Here is a 19,503-nt window from a genome sequence, read left to right as displayed (position 1 = left end):
GAAGTCACTCCTGAAGTTCACCCTTTAACCACAGATTAGACAGGCCCATAAAACAAACGAGACTAGAGGGGCGCACCAGCCCAGGGGCAAGGACTAGAAGGCAGGAGGCGACCGGAAAGCTGGTAATAAGGAACCCAAGGTTGAGAAGGGAGAGTGTTGACATGTTGTGGCATTGTTAACCAATGTCATAAAACCATAAGTGTACTGTCTAATGAGAAGCTCGTTTGTTCCGTAAACCTTCATCTAACGTATATTTAAAAAAAAAAAAATTCTTCAAGACAAAGATTTAATGAAGTTATTTCCAGGTAACGAAAAACTACAGGAATTTTTTGCTATTAGATCAACATTTCAGGTGATGCTAACGGAAGTTCTTCAGGCTGAAAGTAAATAGCACTAGAGGGAAAATCAAATTTCCAGGAATGAAGCATCAAAAATGGTAAATTATGTATAAATACAAAAAATTAATTTTTTCCTCTTAACTTCACAAAAAGACATGATTAAAGCAAAAATTCTAACGCTGACTTGTGAGGCTTATAATGTATGTTGATCTAATACATCTGAAAATATAACAAAGGATGGGAGGGGGCAGGTAAACGAATCTACATGGTAGGAAGCTTTCTGTATTTTATGAAGCAATAAATTTTATTTTTAAGAAGGCTGAAAAATTAAGAATATATCTTTTAATCTCTAGATCAATCACTAAAAAAAATGCAAAGAGGTGTAACTAAAAAAAGTAAAAGCACATGGATGGAGAAATATGTACCATACAAACAGTAAGCCTGTGAGAGCTGGAGTGGCTAAATTATATTAGACTAAATAGACTTCAAGACAAAGATTACTATCAAATATAAAGACATATATTTCATAATGATAAAAGGGTCGATTCATCAGGAAGATGTAATATAATAATCAAATGTGTATGTACATAATAACAGAACCTCAAAAACTTACACCTGATCTTTTGACAAAGGCCCAAAGTCCATTAAACAGGGAAAAAAGACAGTCTTTTTAACAAAAGGTACTGGCAAAACTGGATATCCATATGTAAAAAAATGAAACAGAACCCATACCTCACACCATACACAAAAAACTAATTCAAACTGGATCAAAGACCTAAATATAAAAGGAAAAACTATAAAGCTCATGGAAGAAAAAGTAGGGTCAACACTAGGGGCCCAAATATACAGCATAAATAGGATACAAACCATAACTAATACACAAATACCAGAAGATAAGCTAGATAACCGGGATGTTCTAAAAATTAAATATTTATGCTCATCAAAAGACTTCACCAAAAGAGTAAAAAGAGAACCAAAAGAGCGGGGAAAAAAAAATTGGCCATAACATATCTGACAAAGATCTAATCTCTAAAATCTATAGGAAAATCCAACACTTTTACAAAAGACAAATAATCCAATTAAAAAATGGGTGAAGAATGTGAGTAGACACTTCACCAAAGAAGACATTCAGTCGGCTAACAGACACATGAGGAAATGCTCGTGATCGTTAGCCGTTAGAGAAATGCAAATCAAAGCTACAATAAGATACCATCTCACCCTGACAACACCGGCACTAATCAAAAAAACAGAAAATAACAAATGTTAGAGAGGCTGCAGGGAAACTGGAACTCTTATACACTGCTGGTGGGAATACAAATGGTACAACCATTCTGGTAAATGATATGGCACATCCTTAAAAAGCTAGAAATAGAAATACCATACGACCCAGGAACGCCACTCCTAGGAATATATCCTAGAGAAATAGGAGTCATGGCACGAATAGACATATGCACACACCCATGTTCATTGCAGCATTATTCACAATAGCGAAAAGATGGAAACAACCTAAGTGTCCATCAACAGATGAATGGATAAACAAACTACAGTACATACACACAGTGGAGCACTACGCAACTATAAAGAACAATGACGAATTCACATTGAAATCTTTTGTGTCAATGCGAACAATGACATCTCACAACATGGATGAATCTGGAGGGCACTCTGCTGAGTGAAATAAGTCAACTACAAAAGGACAAATACTGTATAAGACCACTATTATAAAAACTCATGAAAAGGTTTACACATAGAAACAATCTTTGATGGTTAAGAGGAAGGGGATGGGTGGCAAGGGGAATACACTAACTAGACAATAGACTAAGTGGTAACTTTGGTGATGGGTAAGACAGTGCACAATATTGGGGAAGTCAGCACAACTTGACCAAGGCACAGTCATAGAAGCTTCATAGATACATCCAAACTCCCTGAGGGACTGAATTACTGGGCTGAGGGCTGGGGATCATGGTCTCGGGGGACATCTAGCTCAACTGGCGTAACACAGTTAATAAAGAAAATGTTCTACATCCTACTTTGATGAGTAGTGTCTGGGGTTTTAAACGCTTGTGAGCAGGTCCCACCCCGTCTGGAGCAAAGGAGAATGAAGACAACGAAAGACATAAAAGATTTGTCCAAAGGACTAATGGACCACAACAACTACAGCCTTCATCAGACTGAGTCTAGAACATCTAGATGGTGCCCAGCTACCACCAGTGACTGCTCTGACAGGGATCACAGTAGAGGGCCCTGGACACAGCAGGAGAAAAATGTAGAACAAAATTCAAACTCACAAAAAAAAAAAAAGGCCAGACTTACTGGTCTGACAAAGACTGGAGAAACCCCAAGACTATGGTTCCTGGACACCTTTTTAACTCAGTACTGAAGTCACTCCTGAAGTTCACCCTTCAACCAAAGATTAGACAGGCCTATAAAACAAATAATAACATACATAGTTCAGGCTAAATGTACACCAGACCAAAAGCAAAGACAAGAAGGTAGGAAGGGACAGGAAAGGTCAAGAAGGGGAGAGTGTTGACACATCGTGGGGTTGGCAAGCAATGTCACAAAATAATTTGTGTATTAATTGTCTAATGAGAAACTAATTTGCTCTGTAAACTTGCACCTAAAGCACAATAAAAAATAAAATGGCAGTATACATAGTTTAAACAAATGTTTTTTGAAACGGGAAAAATGTCATTATTATTATTTCTAAAAAAGAAAAAAACTTGACACAATTAGAGAGAAAAACAGGTAATTTCAAAATCTTAGTAGATTTTAACATCTAATTTTCAGCAATTAATAAAATTACAAAAAAATCAGTAAAGACAAAGGCTCTGAAGAATACTATCAACTATCTTGCCAATTATTCACAGCTCAGTACATTGAATAATAAGTATCCTTTCATCATACTTACTCAATCTGTATGCTGAGCAACTAATTCAAGAAGCTGGACTATATGAAGAAGAATGCAGCATCAGGAGTGGAAGACTCATTAGTAACCTGCAATACACAGGTGACACAACCTGGCTTGCTAAAAGCGAAGAGACTTGAAGCACTTACTGATGAAGATCAAAGACTACAGCCCTCAGTATGGATTACACCTCAACATAAAGAAAACAAAAATCTTCATATCCGGACCAATAAGCAACATCATGATAAACGGAGAAAAGATTGAAGTTGTCAAGGATTTTGTTTTACTTGGATCCATAATCAATGCTCATGGAAGCAGCAGTCAAGAAATCAAACAAGATATTGCATTGGGCAAATCTGCTGCAAAAGACCTCTTTAAAGTGTTAAAAAGCAAAGATGTCACTTTGAGGACTAAGGTGCACCTGACCCAACCGTGTTATTTTCAATTTCATCGTATGCACGTGAAACCTGGACAATGAATAAAGAAGACTGAAGAATTGATTCCTATGAATTATAGTGTTGGCAAAGAATATTGAATATAATACCACGGGCTGCCAGAAGAACAAACAAATCTGTCTTAGAATAAGCACGCCAGAATGCTCCTTAGAAGCAAGGATGGTGAGACTTCGTCTCACATACTTTGGACATGTTATCAGGAGGGACCAGTCCCTGGAGAAAGACATCATGCTTGGTAAAGTACAGGATCAGAGAAAAAGAGGAAGACCCTCAATGAGATGGACTGACACAGGGCTGAAACGTAGCAACGATTGGGAGGATGGCGCAGGACCAGGTAGTGTTTCATTCTGTTGTACACAGGGCCACTATGAATTGGAACTGACTCGACAACACCTAACAACAACAATAACACCAAACAACCACAGAATACTGTTTCTTTTCAAGTGCTCAAGCTCTTTTCACCAAGAGAGACCACATTCTGGGCCATAACGCTAGTCTTAATCAATTCAAATGACAGAAACAGAGTACAGAAGTAGAAATCCAGTAACCTTAATGAGATATTAAGAAACACTCCATATACTTCTGAATAATCCATGGGTCAAAGAAGAAATAAAAAATAGAAAATACTTCAAACTGAATGAAAATAAAAATAAAACATTAAAATTTCTGAGAGGCAGCTAAAGTGGTGTGCCATGGGAAAAGTAAAGTAAAGCTTTAAATGCATGTATTATAAAAGTTAAAAGGTCTAAATCAGTGATCTAAAATTCTACCTGAAGAAGTTAGAAAAGGAAGAGCAAAATAAAGCCACAGTAAGTAAAAGGAAGGAAATAATAGATATAAGAGCAGAAATCAACAAAACAGAAAAACAGAGAAAATTAACAAAATCAAAAGCTGGTTCTTGGAAAAGATAAACCCAATTCATAAACCAAGAAACACACACACACACACACAAATAATCAAGTTCAGAAGTTAAAAAGGGGTTATCACCATAGATCTTACAGATATTCACAAGATAAGAGACTATTATGACCAATTTCATGCCAAAAAATTCGACTACTTAGACAAAATAGAAAAATTCTATGAAAGATACTAACTACCAAAACTCATTCAAGAAGAAACACATGAAGATCTATCTATATGGGATCAAACTGACAACAGCAACTTGGAAGATCAGATAGCAACCTTAGGGGGCAGTGAGTTTATGTCAATGGGGGAGGAACAACTCAGAAAAGGAGGGTGGGAATGGTTGCATAACTTGAAGAATGTAATCAATGTCACTGAATTGTACATGTAGAAACTGTTGAATTGGTGTATGTTTTGCTGTATATATTCTCAACAACAACAAAATAACAAATAATGAAAAAAAAGGGAAGACATACATGACCTTAATGGCATTATTAAAGAAACTGAATGTGTAGTTAAAAACTTTTCCACAAAGAAAACTCCAGGTTCAGATGAATTCACTGATGAACTCTACCAAACATTTAAGGCAGACATGATACCAATTTTACACAAACTCTTCCAAAAAACAGAAGAGGAAGGAATACTTCCTAGCTCATTTTACAAGGTCAACATTATCCTTAAAAAAACAAACAAACCCAAAGATAGTGAAATAAAACTACAGACTAATATCCCTCATGAACACAGAAGCAAAAATCTTTAACAAAATAATCATCGAATTAAACCCTGAAATATACAAAATGAATAGTACATCATAACCAAGAAGGGTTTGTCCCAGGAAACAAGACTGGTTTGACATTCCAAAATCAATCAGTGTGACTCACCATACTAATGGGGGAAACCACACATTCATTTAAACAGATAATCAACAATCACGATAAAAACTCTCAGCAAACTAGAAAATAGGAAGGAACTTACTCAATGTGATAAAGTGTACCTACAAAAAATCCACAGCTGTCATACTTACAGTACAAAAGTTCTCTTACTACTAATATTCAACATGTAAGGCCAGCGGGAAAAAGCATAAGCATCAGAAACGAGTAAACCTGTATCTACTTGAGATGACATGGCATTTACAAAGAAAATCTCTAGGAATTTACTAAACGTTTACTAGAACTGATAACTGAATTTGGCACGCTCAGAGGATATAAGTGTAACATCCCAAAATTGACTGTATTCCTATAGGCTAACGGTGAACAGCTGGAAAATGAAATAAAAATCCATTTACAGTAGCATCATAATATACAAATAAATTTAACAAAAGGTATGCAAGACTTCTATACTGACATCTACAAACACTTAGGAGAAATTAAAGAAGACTTAATAAATAGATTCACCATGTTCATGGATTATTGTTAAGATGCCAATTCTTTCCAAAATGATCTACAGATTCAACCCAATCCCAAAAAAAAATCAATTTTGTAGACATTGATGCACTGATTCTAAAATTTATGTGGAAATGCAACTGACCTAGAATAGAGAGAGCAATTTTTTAAACAGCAGGAAGTTGGAGAATTTATACTAACTGATTTCAAAACTTACTATAAAGCCAAAATATTCAAGACAGCATGGTATTGTTGAAAAGACAGACATTACATAAATGGATCATAATGAGAAGTTCAGAAACAGACCCACATATATGTGGTCAACTGATTTTTGTCAAAGGTGTTAACGCAATACAAAGGACAAGAAAAAGTCTTTTCAATAAACGGTGCTCAAAAAACAGGATTATCATTATGGGGGAAAAAAAACATCAATCCATACCTCATACCATACACAAATATTAATTTTAAATGGATCATGGATCTAAATATAAAAGCTAAAACTATAAAACTCCTAGAAGAAAACATGGGAGAAAAAATTCTGCTACCCAAGGTAGGCAGAAATTTCTTAATACATGAAAAGCATGAACTATAAAGAAAAAAATATGATAAAATGGATCATATAAAAAATAAAAACTTTTGTTCTTCAAAATGTACCACTAAGAAAATGCCATGAGATGAATTGCAAAATATTGCAGCCAAACAATGGGAGAAAATATTTGCAATATATGTATTTAAGAATGGATTTATAACCACAATATAAAAAGCATTCTTATAACTCAATCTTACAACCCAATTAAAAAATAGGAAATGATTCAAACAGACCCCTCACAAAAGAAGAAATACAAACGACCAATAAGCACATGAAAGTCATTCCATTACTTATCACAGATTACTGGGAACTCTGAGAACAAAAAAATAGTCTTAACCCTCAAGAACTTTACATTCAAATTGAGAATAAGACAATAAAACACATATAAAAAACAAAAACTATAATACAAGGCAGTACATGAGTAGTACCAAAAGAATAAAAAATTCTACAAGAGGTCTGAAATCATATCTAGATCACATCCATGGCACCCCAGGGCTCTACCTTCCCGTGGGCTCCAACCACATCATCTTCCAACTAGAGGGATCTCAGCCTTGAAGCGGAGAGGACTTCTTCCTGGTTTGTTCCTTCCTTGGGTACGTTCCCTCAGTCTTAAAAGTATAACCGCCTTTCCTATATCTCCTATTCCCGTATTCTTCAGAGTCCTCTTTCACCCCTTTTAGCAGTTAACCACCTTTTACTAGTTAAAAACTATGCATATTAAATTTTCCTTGTTCAAATTACTGGTGTGGTTTCTGTCTCCTGACGATCCCGATGGTAAGAGATTTGGTCAGCAGTGGGGTTTATCTCCCCTTCTAGTTTACATGTCTTACTGAGGCATCTACGGTTCTTGCTACCTCCTAATCATCAGATGCAAAAAGCATAATGTTGTCAGTAGGGTAGGCCAATGTGATGTTTTGTGGAACATCAAGATAATAAAAAACCTCTGCAGGCTAACATGACAGACAGCAAAACTGATATGGTCTTGAGGAAAGACTGTACTAGTGTACTGTTGGCCCTGCTGGGTAAAAGAAAACTGCTTCTGATGGTCCTTGCAAATTGGTATGAAGAGAAAGGCATTAGCCAAGTCAACAGCTACATACCAAAGCCAGGGGCTGTGCTGCATAGATAACAACATTTGTGTCAAGATACATCTAGGACTGCAACTGTGATAAGAGTAACCACTTGATTAAGTTTATGAAAATACATTTTCAAAGATACATCAGCATTTTCTATTTTTTCTAGGTGAGTTAAGTGGGGGTATGAAAGTTATTACCACTCCTGTATTTTCTATTCTTTGATGGTGGCACTAATTGTTGCAACTCCTCCAGGGATGCAGTATTGCTTCTGGTGTTCTACCTTGGTAGGGAAGGGCAATTTCAGGGGTTTCCACTTAGCCCTTCCTACCATAATTGCCTCCACCCCATGGGTCAGAGAACCAATATGGAGATGGGGATTCTATCAGGTTTCAAGTACAATTATACACTCAGGAACTAGGGAAATATGCCAAGTTTGATTTACAGTGGGCCCAGCTGGTCCATGGCTCTACACTGTGGTTAAGACTTCATCATCAACTGACTACTATTAGCCTCCACTTTATCAGTGGGCCGTTTTGGGTCCCTGGAAATTCGCATCAGTTTAGAGCTAGTGTCCAGTAATCTCCAAAAGATCTGGGCATTGCCTTTTCCTCAGTGTACAGTCACTCTAATAAATAAGCACAAGTCCCTCTGGGGAAGACTTGGAGGAAAATTATGGTATATACTTGCTAAGGGGACTTGCCTCTCCTTCACTCATGGGGCTCTGGGTCTGTGAACTAACTTAGGTCTGAAAACTGGTGACTTGCCCTGATCACCTATCAAATGTGCTCCCTCTCGACTTATCACTATCACATCATCTTGTTTCATTTACTTCTTGGCATTTATCATTGTCTGAAACTAGTTATTTGCTTAGCTGTATGTAATGAGTGGAGGTACCATGTGCGTCCTGTTCCCTTGATGTATCTCTAGCACCTACAATTGCAACAGACACTCAACTATTTATTCAATAAAAATAGCTAATATGCCAAGCACTGTTTATTATGTGCCTCATATAAACTGGCTCATTTAATCTTCACAAAAATCCTATGAAATATGTGTCCTTATTATTTCAATTTTACAGGTAGGGAAAATGAAGGCACAAAGAGATTAAGCAACTTGCCCAGGGTCACACTATGGGAATAAAAATCCAGGAAGTCTAGCTCCACAGCTCATACTCAACCACAAGGCTATGCTGCCTTCTATATTTGTTGGATGAAAAAAATGACTGAGATTGATTAGAAAGAGATTTCAATAGTTCTAGCAGAAGTTCACAATGTCTAAACCAGGACAATAGCAGTGGAAAAACAAATTGAAGGAATTGATGTGAATATAACAGGTCTACTACAACAGGGCTGAAAGGTAAAGTTCAGATATTAATTTACAAGCCAGTTTACTTGAACAAGTGATTCCCATTAAAAATAGGAAGGGTGCCATAAACACTTTAAAAGTATTGAGAAAGGTTTAAGGTACTTTCTTAAACCATAGTATTACATGCCTTTTTTTTCCCCAAGAAAGCAAATTATAAAAAAAAAGCTGTATTTGTTCACATGTTATTTTTAAAGGAAAAATCTGGGGAAGGTGATGTGTAGCACAAAACACCTTAATTTGAGAGCATGAATTACAGACTAACCTTGCCTACGACTTTCAAGTTCTATAGACATTCACTCATTTTATTAACAAATATCTGTTCGAGTCTGTATTAGGCACTTTAGGTGATCAAAGTATGAAACTGGCAGATCTTGACTTCAAAGAACAGTTAACATGATTTACATATAAAAATGATAGGGAGGAGGAATCTATGCTGAGCAAATGCACAGAGGCAGTAAAACACAGGGTGGTTAAAAGAAGTGAACTGGAATACAGGACACATGAAGGAGATCAAAAAAGGGTGAATAGTTTTCTTAACCCTAGATGATAGAGGACTCTGAGTAGGAGATTAAGGAATGAGGAAATACAGTTAGTCCCTGATTTACGACATATTCAAGTTACACAAACCATACTTAAAAGACTGTCCTTTTTTTTGCGGGGGGGTATATCTTATTGTTAGTAATTTTACAATGAAAGGATTAGGTGAAGTGTTTTCTAAACTTATTTTGGGGCTTCAGTTGCTTTAAAACATAGACCCAAATGCTGATTGCTTTGGTAAAGCTGACAGGCTGATTCCAGAAGTACTGAGATGTTACTGCAAAATGTATGTACATGAAGAAATAAAGAAAAGGACCATACAGACAACTCTTACTAATTTTCTGACTAGAAACGCCATCCCTATTCCCAGGAATAATTCAGATGATCCACAAGTGGAGTTATTACTGCAGCTGACAAAATGCCAATGTTGTCCAACTCCTCTTCATCGTCGGAGTAAAGTTTTATGATTTGTGTATTTTTTTATGTATGGATGAATGTATTAAAATATATCTGTAAGTTTATAGGTAATGTTTCCAACCCCCCAAAACAAATAAAGATCAGATTTATAAAGATACTGATAATAAAAGGCAATAATAATGAAACTAAACAAAAAACAAGGTACTCAACTTAACATCAGAACCTACTTACGATGCAGCTGATGGAAAAGAACCCCGTTGTAAGCTGGGGACAACCCGTAGTGAAGAATTTTGAGCAGGGGAATAAAATGACCAAAGTTTCCCCGGATTAATCTTTCAAAAGCACAAATCAGTAAAATGTACTAGAGAAGACTGGTTAGAAGGCTAACGAAATTGCACGGGTAAAGGAGTATCTGCATTAGGGTGGTGGCAGAGGAATGAAGGTGAGGTGAATGTGAAAAATGTTAAAGAGATTAAAATAATAATAATAAAAAAAGGACTGACTAGGCAACTGATAAGTTGTGAAGTGCAGAGAAATCAAAGATGGCCCTTTGAGTATGGATAACTGGGGGCTGGCAGTGTTATTAAAAGAGCAGGGAACACAGAAACAGAAATAGAGATACTGCCACTCGATATATTAAGTTGTTACTATCACTTGGTAATAACTTATGGCAATTTCTTTGCTTTCCTTCAAACAGTTTTATCTTAGGTTAGAAACAGAAAATAATAAGATATGGCATTTTTCCAGGAAAGTTTTAACCTAAAAATAGGGAACAAAAGCAGGAAAGACAAGAGATTACCCAAAAACAATCTAAACGGTCTCCAATCTAATACAGATGGCTCATGCGGCAACAGTTTCCATAGTATGCAAATACCGTATAACATACTTGAGAACATGGATCTTTTAAGAAATGAGCTACTTCTACATGTTATTTTTCTCCTATAGATACTTGTGGGAAAGCCTACATTTTAAGGCAATGTAGTATGGTAGCTAAAAAGTTGGACTTTGGAGCCAGACTGCCTCTAACATCCTCTAAACCGCTCTCATTATTACACTTTGTCTAATAATTTTTTTCTAACGTACCCAATTGAAAAAAAAAGGCTATGCAAATATCCTATATTTAAAATACATTCAAAGTCAGTTAACATTTATATGTATTTCTAAAACCTTGGTAACTGCTCATTGTTTGCCCTAATCTAAAAGTACCGGTAGTAAGAAATGAAACATTATATTGTAGCACCCCCTCTGGTAACATGATTGAAATACTACAACAAGATTATGTTTATTTAGCATGGCAGTTTTCCCTTTAGGATTAAAACATACTGCTATAATAATAAAAAAATAATATATTGTTGTTTAACGGTTATAGCAATAAAATCTATGTGTGGGTGAGGGGAAGGTAAGGAAAGAGGCTCCCTACTCTACGAGACAGATACAGCAGATTTCAAAATCTCATATACCACATTCCATTCACTTTATCAACATTTTATTGAGTATCTAATAAAGGCCAAATAAAATGCTAGCAGCTAGGACACAAAGTTGACTACGCTCGACCTTGCCCTGAAGGGGCTCTCAGTAAACAATTACAATCCAAGAAAGAGACTTGCATAGAATGCTATGTGATAACAGACTGAGGAATCTACATCAGACTGGGACACACGAGAAGACTTTCTCTATGATAATTAGTTAAGCAGAATTTTGGAAGAGGTAAAGTTAACTGGATTAAGAGGAGGAAAGGAAATTCTAGGCCAAAGGAACAGCACAAGAACACAGATCTCAGATAATCATGACATTTTCAGGGAAAGAAAGTGGCTCAATGTGGATCAAGTGAAGCATATGGGTTGGACAGTAGTAGAAAAAGCAAAGGCCATATCTCAAAAGGCCATACACAGTAAGTCAAGGAGTTTAAACTTTTTCTTAAAGGCTATATAGGGAGCCAATGAATGATTTTAAGCAGCTAAGTGTCAAAATCTGATCTACATTTTAGAAACATTTTTCTTTGATTTTCCTTTAAGTTACCAATACTTTGAAAATTACTAATAAATATCTAGTATGCTATAGACTTATCTCCTAAATAGACGAAATAATTCAATGATGTAACTTTAAAACAAAACTTAACAAAGCTAAAACATAATTTTGGAAACATAAAGAAAAGCAGCAGAAGCTAAATCAAACCATTCGTAATTACCTTTTAAACTCATCATGGTAGAATTCAGACTTGCAAGTTACCATCTCACCACCCTGGATGTCCTCACGACTTCTAACTCCCCCAAATACATAGAGTTCCATGGCAACTCCACAAGCTACTGCTCCAAACCTGAAAGGCCACACAGAGGATATCAGTTATTGGATGGATGCACAACTCATGATCTGATTCCCTACTTATTTCTCATGCTTGTTTTAAGTCTGTATCATTCAATCTTTCATGAATATGTGAGCTTTCCTTTTCCAGAAAATGGATTACTCATTTAATTTTATATAAACCAAATGCCAAGTCAAATAAAAGGTTAGTTTGAAAAAAAGGATGAGCAAAAGGCTCAGTTCTCCTGGAGGCAGTAGATGAAGGGGAAAGTACTAGCAATCTGACAAAGACTAAGTTCTAATGAACTACAGGGTGGAGAGAGAAAGAATGAAGACAGGGATGAGAACCACTGCTCCAAAATGCAATTAAGATTTAGATAGTAAAATAAGTGAAACGAGATAAAATGCCTGAAAGTTATAACTTATCAATGAGACAATACTGAGCCACTGGAATGACTGAAAAAGAAAATGTTGCTGTTGTGTGCATGTGCTGTGAGTCGACTCCGACTCATAGTGACCCTATAAGATTTCCAAGGCTGTAAATCTTTATGGGAGCAGATCACCAGGTCTTTTTTCCTGCAGAGTGGCTGGCGGTTTCAAACTGCGCACCTTTTGGTTAGCAGTCAAGCGCTGAACCACCGCGCCACCAGGGCTCCTTGAAAAGAGAATAGGAAACAGTAAAATAAGCTTATTTTGATAGGAATGTTAGTTTCAGTAAAGAATGCAGAAGGTTGTAGGAACCCGAAATGATTAAATTATCCAATAGTACTCAAACTCCATGAGGTTATTTCACATAACCCTTTGTACATTCATTGCTTACAAATTCCTTTAAAAAAAGGTAAATAATTTGCTTTATTTGCAAAAACCTTACACTTCCATATGGATGCACAGAGATCCAAATGATGGCTCTATTGGCCTCATGACCACCTGCTTTATTGATATGTACAAAAGTTTTTCTGAGAAATTCAGTGTGGTTGGAACATAGATGTGTAGGACCTAAAGCTAACAAGGGAAATTGGGGCCAAACTATGAGGGGCTTTTCATGCTTAAATGCATCACCTAAAAATTATTTACATTGCTATAATACATGGCCTTTCCCGAGAGAAACTATAATTATCAAAAATTTTTGATAACCTGCATCACTGTCTAAACTTATTCCTTATATCTCAAATTTATTTCTGCTTAAGGTATTTTCTTTTTCAGTGTCACCTTGGTGAAGAGTCATGACAGTGACCTTTTCTCGTTCCAAAAATATCCATCAACTTAAAAAACAGCTAAAAGAGAATGAACTCTGGAGTCAGAATGCCTCAGTTCAAATCCTGCCTCAGGCACTTAGCAGCAAAGTGAACCTGGGCAAATGATTACTGGGCCTCTAGTTCTTCATCTGGATAGTAACAGTACCAACTCACCAGCATGTAGGGAAAATTAAACGACTCACGTGTGCCTGGCATGTAGCAAGTGTTTTCTAAGTGTCTGCTATTCTTACGAGGCTTCACTGATTTTCTGTTTTTGAGAACAGCTATGTAGTCTTCCCTAATTTTAAATGATCTTTTGTACACTTTTCAATATTTTTTTAGGATGAAATACAGTTTAGGATGAAATAAGATTTATTTTACTGTCCCTACAAATAAAAAAAGCATAAAAGCAGCAAAATATACCTACATTTTCAAAATAAGTAATTTGCTATACTCTTCTAAGAACTGTATTTAATACTTCTTTCTTTAAAAAGACACACATGTATGTTAATAAAAGGCATTTAATTTAGATGTTTATCAGGGTTAAGGGGCTTCAGACCTAATGAACACTGAAGGAACCTACAGCATCTACATCCATTCATTTACCTCCTCTCCTTTAGTGGACAAATAGCTGTCCATTGTTGGGTCCTTGGATCATAGCACTCCACAGACTCAAACAATTTTCCATATGATCCTCCTCCCATGGCATAGATTTTCTTTTTCATAGCTGCATAGCAGCCAATCTGAAAAGGAGAAAACAACGGTGGGGGGAGGCAGCATTTATTATTAAACTTGGACTAATAAAAATTAACTTGTCTATAGAGAGCACTTTAAGATATTTATGTAAGGACTTGATTTTTAACAGTAAAACTAAGGTGTTTTTCAATACTAAAACACAGCATTTTAAAAACGAGGAGATGTAATCTACATATTGTTAATGTAATCTACATATTGTTAATCCTCAGAAAAGGGACTCTTCATCTAATACTATTTCATTAAGTGACATAAGTAAATAATTCTAATTTTTAAAAGTGATTCTTTCTAGTCTATTTCTTCACCACCGTCTAGAGAGTCTAAGATTGAGATTCCATGGAACCAGATGTTACTCTATTCCTGCCCAAAATAATTCAGTGAGAGAAGTATTATGAGTATATCCCAGAGCCTAGAGATATAAAATACCTACGGCACTGGACAAAGCTTGGGCTGACAGGTGAACTCCCACCTCAACAGGGAATATAAATAAAGGTACACCATGCTCTAAAAATCTAATGTGAGCCATGTGTTTTTCACTTTACTCAGTAAGAAATGGAAGTTTTCCACCTGTAGATCAATTTTTCTCCCCAAACCCAAATTCTGCACTAGATGATTAAGAAAGAAGATTTGGGAGGCTTGGTTCCATACTAGCTAAGTGCACTCAAAAAGGATTTATCAAGCAAATAACTTGGGACACAGCTGTGCCTCACTGAGCTTATGGTCAATGTAAATTCTAGCACATACTCAGTTCCCTATCTTGCTGTGTGCCTGTTGAGAGTGAGGGCAAGCCACTGATAATATTTTTAATTGATAATACTGTTAATTCTTTTTTAACACTGTCAATTGTACTAAAAAGCATATTTAGGAAATGAACTTGAAAATCCAATTTGGAAATAAACTACTACTTTTCACAAGATATAGTTCTCACCTTTCTAACCATGGTCAAATCAGGTTGCTTTGTCCAGGTCTTAGAATAAATATCATAACACTCCATGGAAATTAGCTCCTTTTCACCATCCTCTCCTCCCAGAATGTACAGCATCCCATCTATCTCCACAATTCCAAAGTTATGTCTTGCCTGAAAAGACACGAAAGATCTTTGTAGACAAAAGGTCAACTATCATATTGAAAGCTGATACTCATGTTGTTGTTGTTGGGTGTCATCGAGTTAATTCTGATTCAGGGTGACCCTACGTGTTACAATACAAAGTAGAACTGCCACATAGGGTTCTCTTGGCTAGAATCTTCACAAAAGCAGATCACCAGGTCTTTCTCCTGCAAAGCCACTGGATGAGTTCGAACTGCCTACCTTTCAGTTAGTAGCCAAGCACTTAACCGTTTGCTCCACCAGAGTTCCTTGATATTCATGTAGTTAACATAAAATTATAGATGTAATTTTATTCTAGTGTTCCAGCAAAGAAGCCACGTTCAAAACTATTTCTCCTAGTAAGATTTCTTAAACATTTCTGATTTTCTTAGCAGCTTATGCTTCTAACACAATAGACAGAGAATCCAAATCCAGTAACTGCTCAGAACAAGAGAGTTATATACCTGGTGAATTTGCTGGCAGTTCAAAACAGCTCATAACAAGGGGGAAAAACACTATCTTCTGGTTCAATAAAATTAATTTTGTATAATAATGGATAACAAGTTGTTTCCAGGGTGATATGTGAAAGACAAGTAAGAACTATGGCCACAAGGGCTGTCTGTGGTGGGGACAGGGAATAAGCTGACAGGTTCAATGTTACAGCTATTTGGAATTACAGAAGCCTGAGGTATTGAACATTCATTCACTGGCAAATATTTATTTAGAGCCTCCTATGTGCCAAGCACTATTCTAGGCACTGGAGATAGAGCCCTGAACAAAACAGACCAAATTCTCTGCCATTACAGAGCTTGCATTAACACTTGCTAAGGGGCAGGAGGGAACAAAGACTTGAAGAAGGCCAGGGAGCAGGCCATGCAGCTCCCTGGGGGGAAGATCATTCTAGATGGAGGGAAGAGCAAACACAAAGGCCATGAGGCAAGAGCATACTTAGGAAGTTTGAGAAGTTGCAAGGAGCCCAGAATGAGGAAGGGGAAGGAGGAGAAGCTAGAAAGGCAGGCACAAGCATATTAGGCAGGGGGTTTGGCAACATTGCTACTTCTCAGCACAAAACAAACTAACAAAAAATGTCAATGGAAAAAAAAATTAGAAACATCACACGCACAAAAAAGAAATATTTTACCTCATTCATCGGTGGCAATGCAGACCATGTATTTAAATCTGGATCATACTTTTCTCCTGAGCTCAGTGTCTGCTTATTTTCATCTTGGCCCCCGAACACAAACAAAAATCCTTCTGCAAAAATCAAAAGAGACACTCAAAAAATCTAAAAGATAAGTCTTCAACACCTATTCCCTGCTGAATATAATTGCCATAGCTCTTCAAGGGAGTATCGGAAGATATCTTCTCCAACAATGACATTCTTCTCTGGACTCAGGACCTCTCTTGCATTTCATTCCATCCTTGGTCCCAGAGCCAACATGTATGAGTCACTTTGACCATCTCACTTCACTAAATATCTGTGAGTGGATTCCCACTACCCTACAACATAAAAGGAAGACTGACACCACTCACTGTCATCACCAGCAACTCTGGGTTATCTCAGCTCCTCTACATCCTCCTGTTCCCCCAGCATCTGTGATTCTCGTACAGCTTCTGAACCACAGCCCACATCTGCTCATTCAAGACCCTAGGAACACTCAGATATGAGGCACTTGATTGAACTCTAATGTTCAAAACAGGATCTAAGAGTAATTGTCAAACTTCCTATTTTGTGTAATGGTGGATTAGGTTATTTGAACAAACTCTTCTGTAAAAGACATGTAAATTACTGGATGAGACATTTAAACAAAACCCCACAAACCAACTTCTTAAAAGAGAAGACAACAAGACAATAAGGGAAAACTGAAGGGGAAAAAAGGACCTAGAGACACCACTAAGCATGGAAACCAGTTTTCCTATGACGGCATTTGCCAATCTGGGAAAATTTTAACCTTCCTTGTAATGGCTTTGGGGGATTAAAGGGACAGACATCTAAGCCCTGGGCCCATATAGAGTGGGCCTTTTGGCAGGGGAACACTCACAGTGATTGCCAACCAGAATTAGTACCCAGATTTAAATCTCCTTGCTTGCCTAGGGACTCTGACACCTTGAATTTGATTTACAATAAATCAGTAACTAGTAGTGTTTTCAGGCAACTGGTAGAAACGAATGCAAAATTTCTGTGGAAGAAAGTACATTCAACCAAGGCTTAGATTCTAAGATCCTAAGGCATGAAATTATTCCTTCAAATAATGTTTAATGACCAGCACCCAGCCAAAGATAATCAGGCATAAGGCATACAAAGCAACTGTACTCTATGAACAAGAATGAGCAGAAGGAGACAATGGAAAATAGTATCACAAAGATTTCAAATACTGAAATAATCAGAAAGACTATAAAATAATGCTTAATATGTTTAAAAAAATAAAAGGCAAATTTGAAGGTAAGTAGGAAAACAGGATCTTTAGAAGTGACAGCAGATTTGAAAGAGATTTAAAGAGAAGTCCTAAAAATAAAAAAAGGAAAAAACAGATAAAACAAAAAAGTCAATGGATGAATTTAGTAGATTTGTGACAGCTTACGAGAGAATTCATTAAATGAAAGTGAGGAAAGAAAAAGAAATTATCACAAAGAATGCACAGAGAGACACAAAGATGGAAAACAACAAAAAGGAGGCAGGAGGCAGAGAACAGAGTAAAAAGGTGTAACCATGTTTGACTTCCAAAAGCAGAGGGAAAGAGAAAAATGGAGTAGAGGAAACATTTGAAGGCATAGCGAATAAGGATTTTCCAGAATTGATGAGAGGCTGAGCCACAGTTAAGAAGTCTAACAATTCTCAAATATGATGCAATTTAAAATATGATGTAAACCTAAATACACATCATAGTAAAATGGCAAAAAAAACAAAGAAAAAAGAAAATCTTAAATACAGACCAGGAAAAAAAAAAAAGAAAGATTAAGATTGACAATTGACTTAACAACAATGGAAGCCTGATGTCAGTAGAAAGACATCTTTAATGTGCTGAAAAACAATACATACCAACCTAAAATTCTATACCCAGTGTCATGGATTGAATTACGTCCTCCAAAAATGTGTGTCAGTTTGGCTGGGCCATGATTCCCAGTACTGTGTGATTGTCCACCATTTTGTCATCTGATGTGATTTTCCTACGTGCTGTAAACCCTAACACTATGATATTAATGAGACGGATTAGCAGCAGTTATATTGATGAGATCTACAAGATTAGATTGTGTTTTAAGTCAATCTCTTTTGAGACATAAAAGAGAGAAGTGAGCAGAGAGACATGGGGACCTTATACCAGCAAGAAAGCAGCACTGGGGGCAGAGCACATCCCTTGGACCTGGGGTCCTTTGTGCCTGAGAAGCTCCTAGACCAGGGGAAGATTGATGACAAGGACCTTCCTCCGGAGCCGGCAGAGAGAACGCCTCCCGCTTGAGCTGATGCCCTGAATTTGGATTTCTAGCCTACTAGACTGTGAGAGAATAAACATGTTTCTCGAAACCATCCACTTGTGGTATTTCTGTTATAGCAGCACTAGATAACTAAGACACCAGCAAAAATATCCTTTAAAATTGGTGGCAAAAGAATGAAATTTTCAGACAAATCTGAGATCTGGCCACCAGTAGACCAACACTGGAACCCTGGTGGTGCAGTGGTTAAGAGCTCAGCTGTTAACCAAAATGTTAGCAGTTTGAATCCACCAGCTGCTCCTTGGAAATCCTATGGGGCAGTTATATTCTGTCCTACAGGATTGCTAAGAGTCAGAATCGACTCGATGGCAACAGGTTTTTTAGACCAATATTAAAGTTAATTCAAAAGGATAAACTCCAGAAAGAAGGAAAGTGATCCCAGATGGAAGATTTGAAGTATAAGAAGAAGAACAAAAAAAGTGGTACATTTAAAGGAACACTGTACGTGCATATAAATAAATGAGATATATGTATATATATAAAACACATATGTGTGTAGGAACAAAGAAAAAGTCAGCACCACAAACAAAAGCACTATAAAATGACAGCAATAAACTCGCACCTATCAATAATTACACTGAATGTAAATGGACTCAATGCACCCATAAAGAGACGGAGAGTGACAGAATGGATTAAAAAACAGGATCCATCAATATGCTGTCTAC

General features: G+C 36.7%; 1 protein-coding gene across 2 annotated transcripts in view; it reads right to left on the bottom strand.

Annotated features, from left to right (window-relative positions):
- The window catches only part of GAN (gigaxonin), an 83,536-nt gene that overhangs the window by 12,933 nt on the left and 51,100 nt on the right, over positions 1–19,503 (bottom strand). For both annotated transcript variants that reach the window (XM_004377715.2, XM_023732533.1), the window contains 4 exons: positions 16,488–16,600; positions 15,188–15,337; positions 14,113–14,249; positions 12,159–12,287 (listed from right to left, as the gene is read on the bottom strand). In XM_004377715.2, coding sequence (XP_004377772.1) covers positions 12,159–12,287; positions 14,113–14,249; positions 15,188–15,337; positions 16,488–16,600 — 529 coding nt within the window. The remainder of the gene's footprint in view (positions 1–12,158; positions 12,288–14,112; positions 14,250–15,187; positions 15,338–16,487; positions 16,601–19,503) is intronic.

Source organism: Trichechus manatus, unplaced genomic scaffold (assembly GCF_000243295.1).
Source record: "Trichechus manatus latirostris isolate Lorelei unplaced genomic scaffold, TriManLat1.0 scaffold00053, whole genome shotgun sequence".
NCBI lineage: Eukaryota > Metazoa > Chordata > Mammalia > Sirenia > Trichechidae > Trichechus > Trichechus manatus.
Note: the sequence above shows the minus strand (reverse complement) of the source record. Positions and strands in the feature narration are given on the sequence as shown.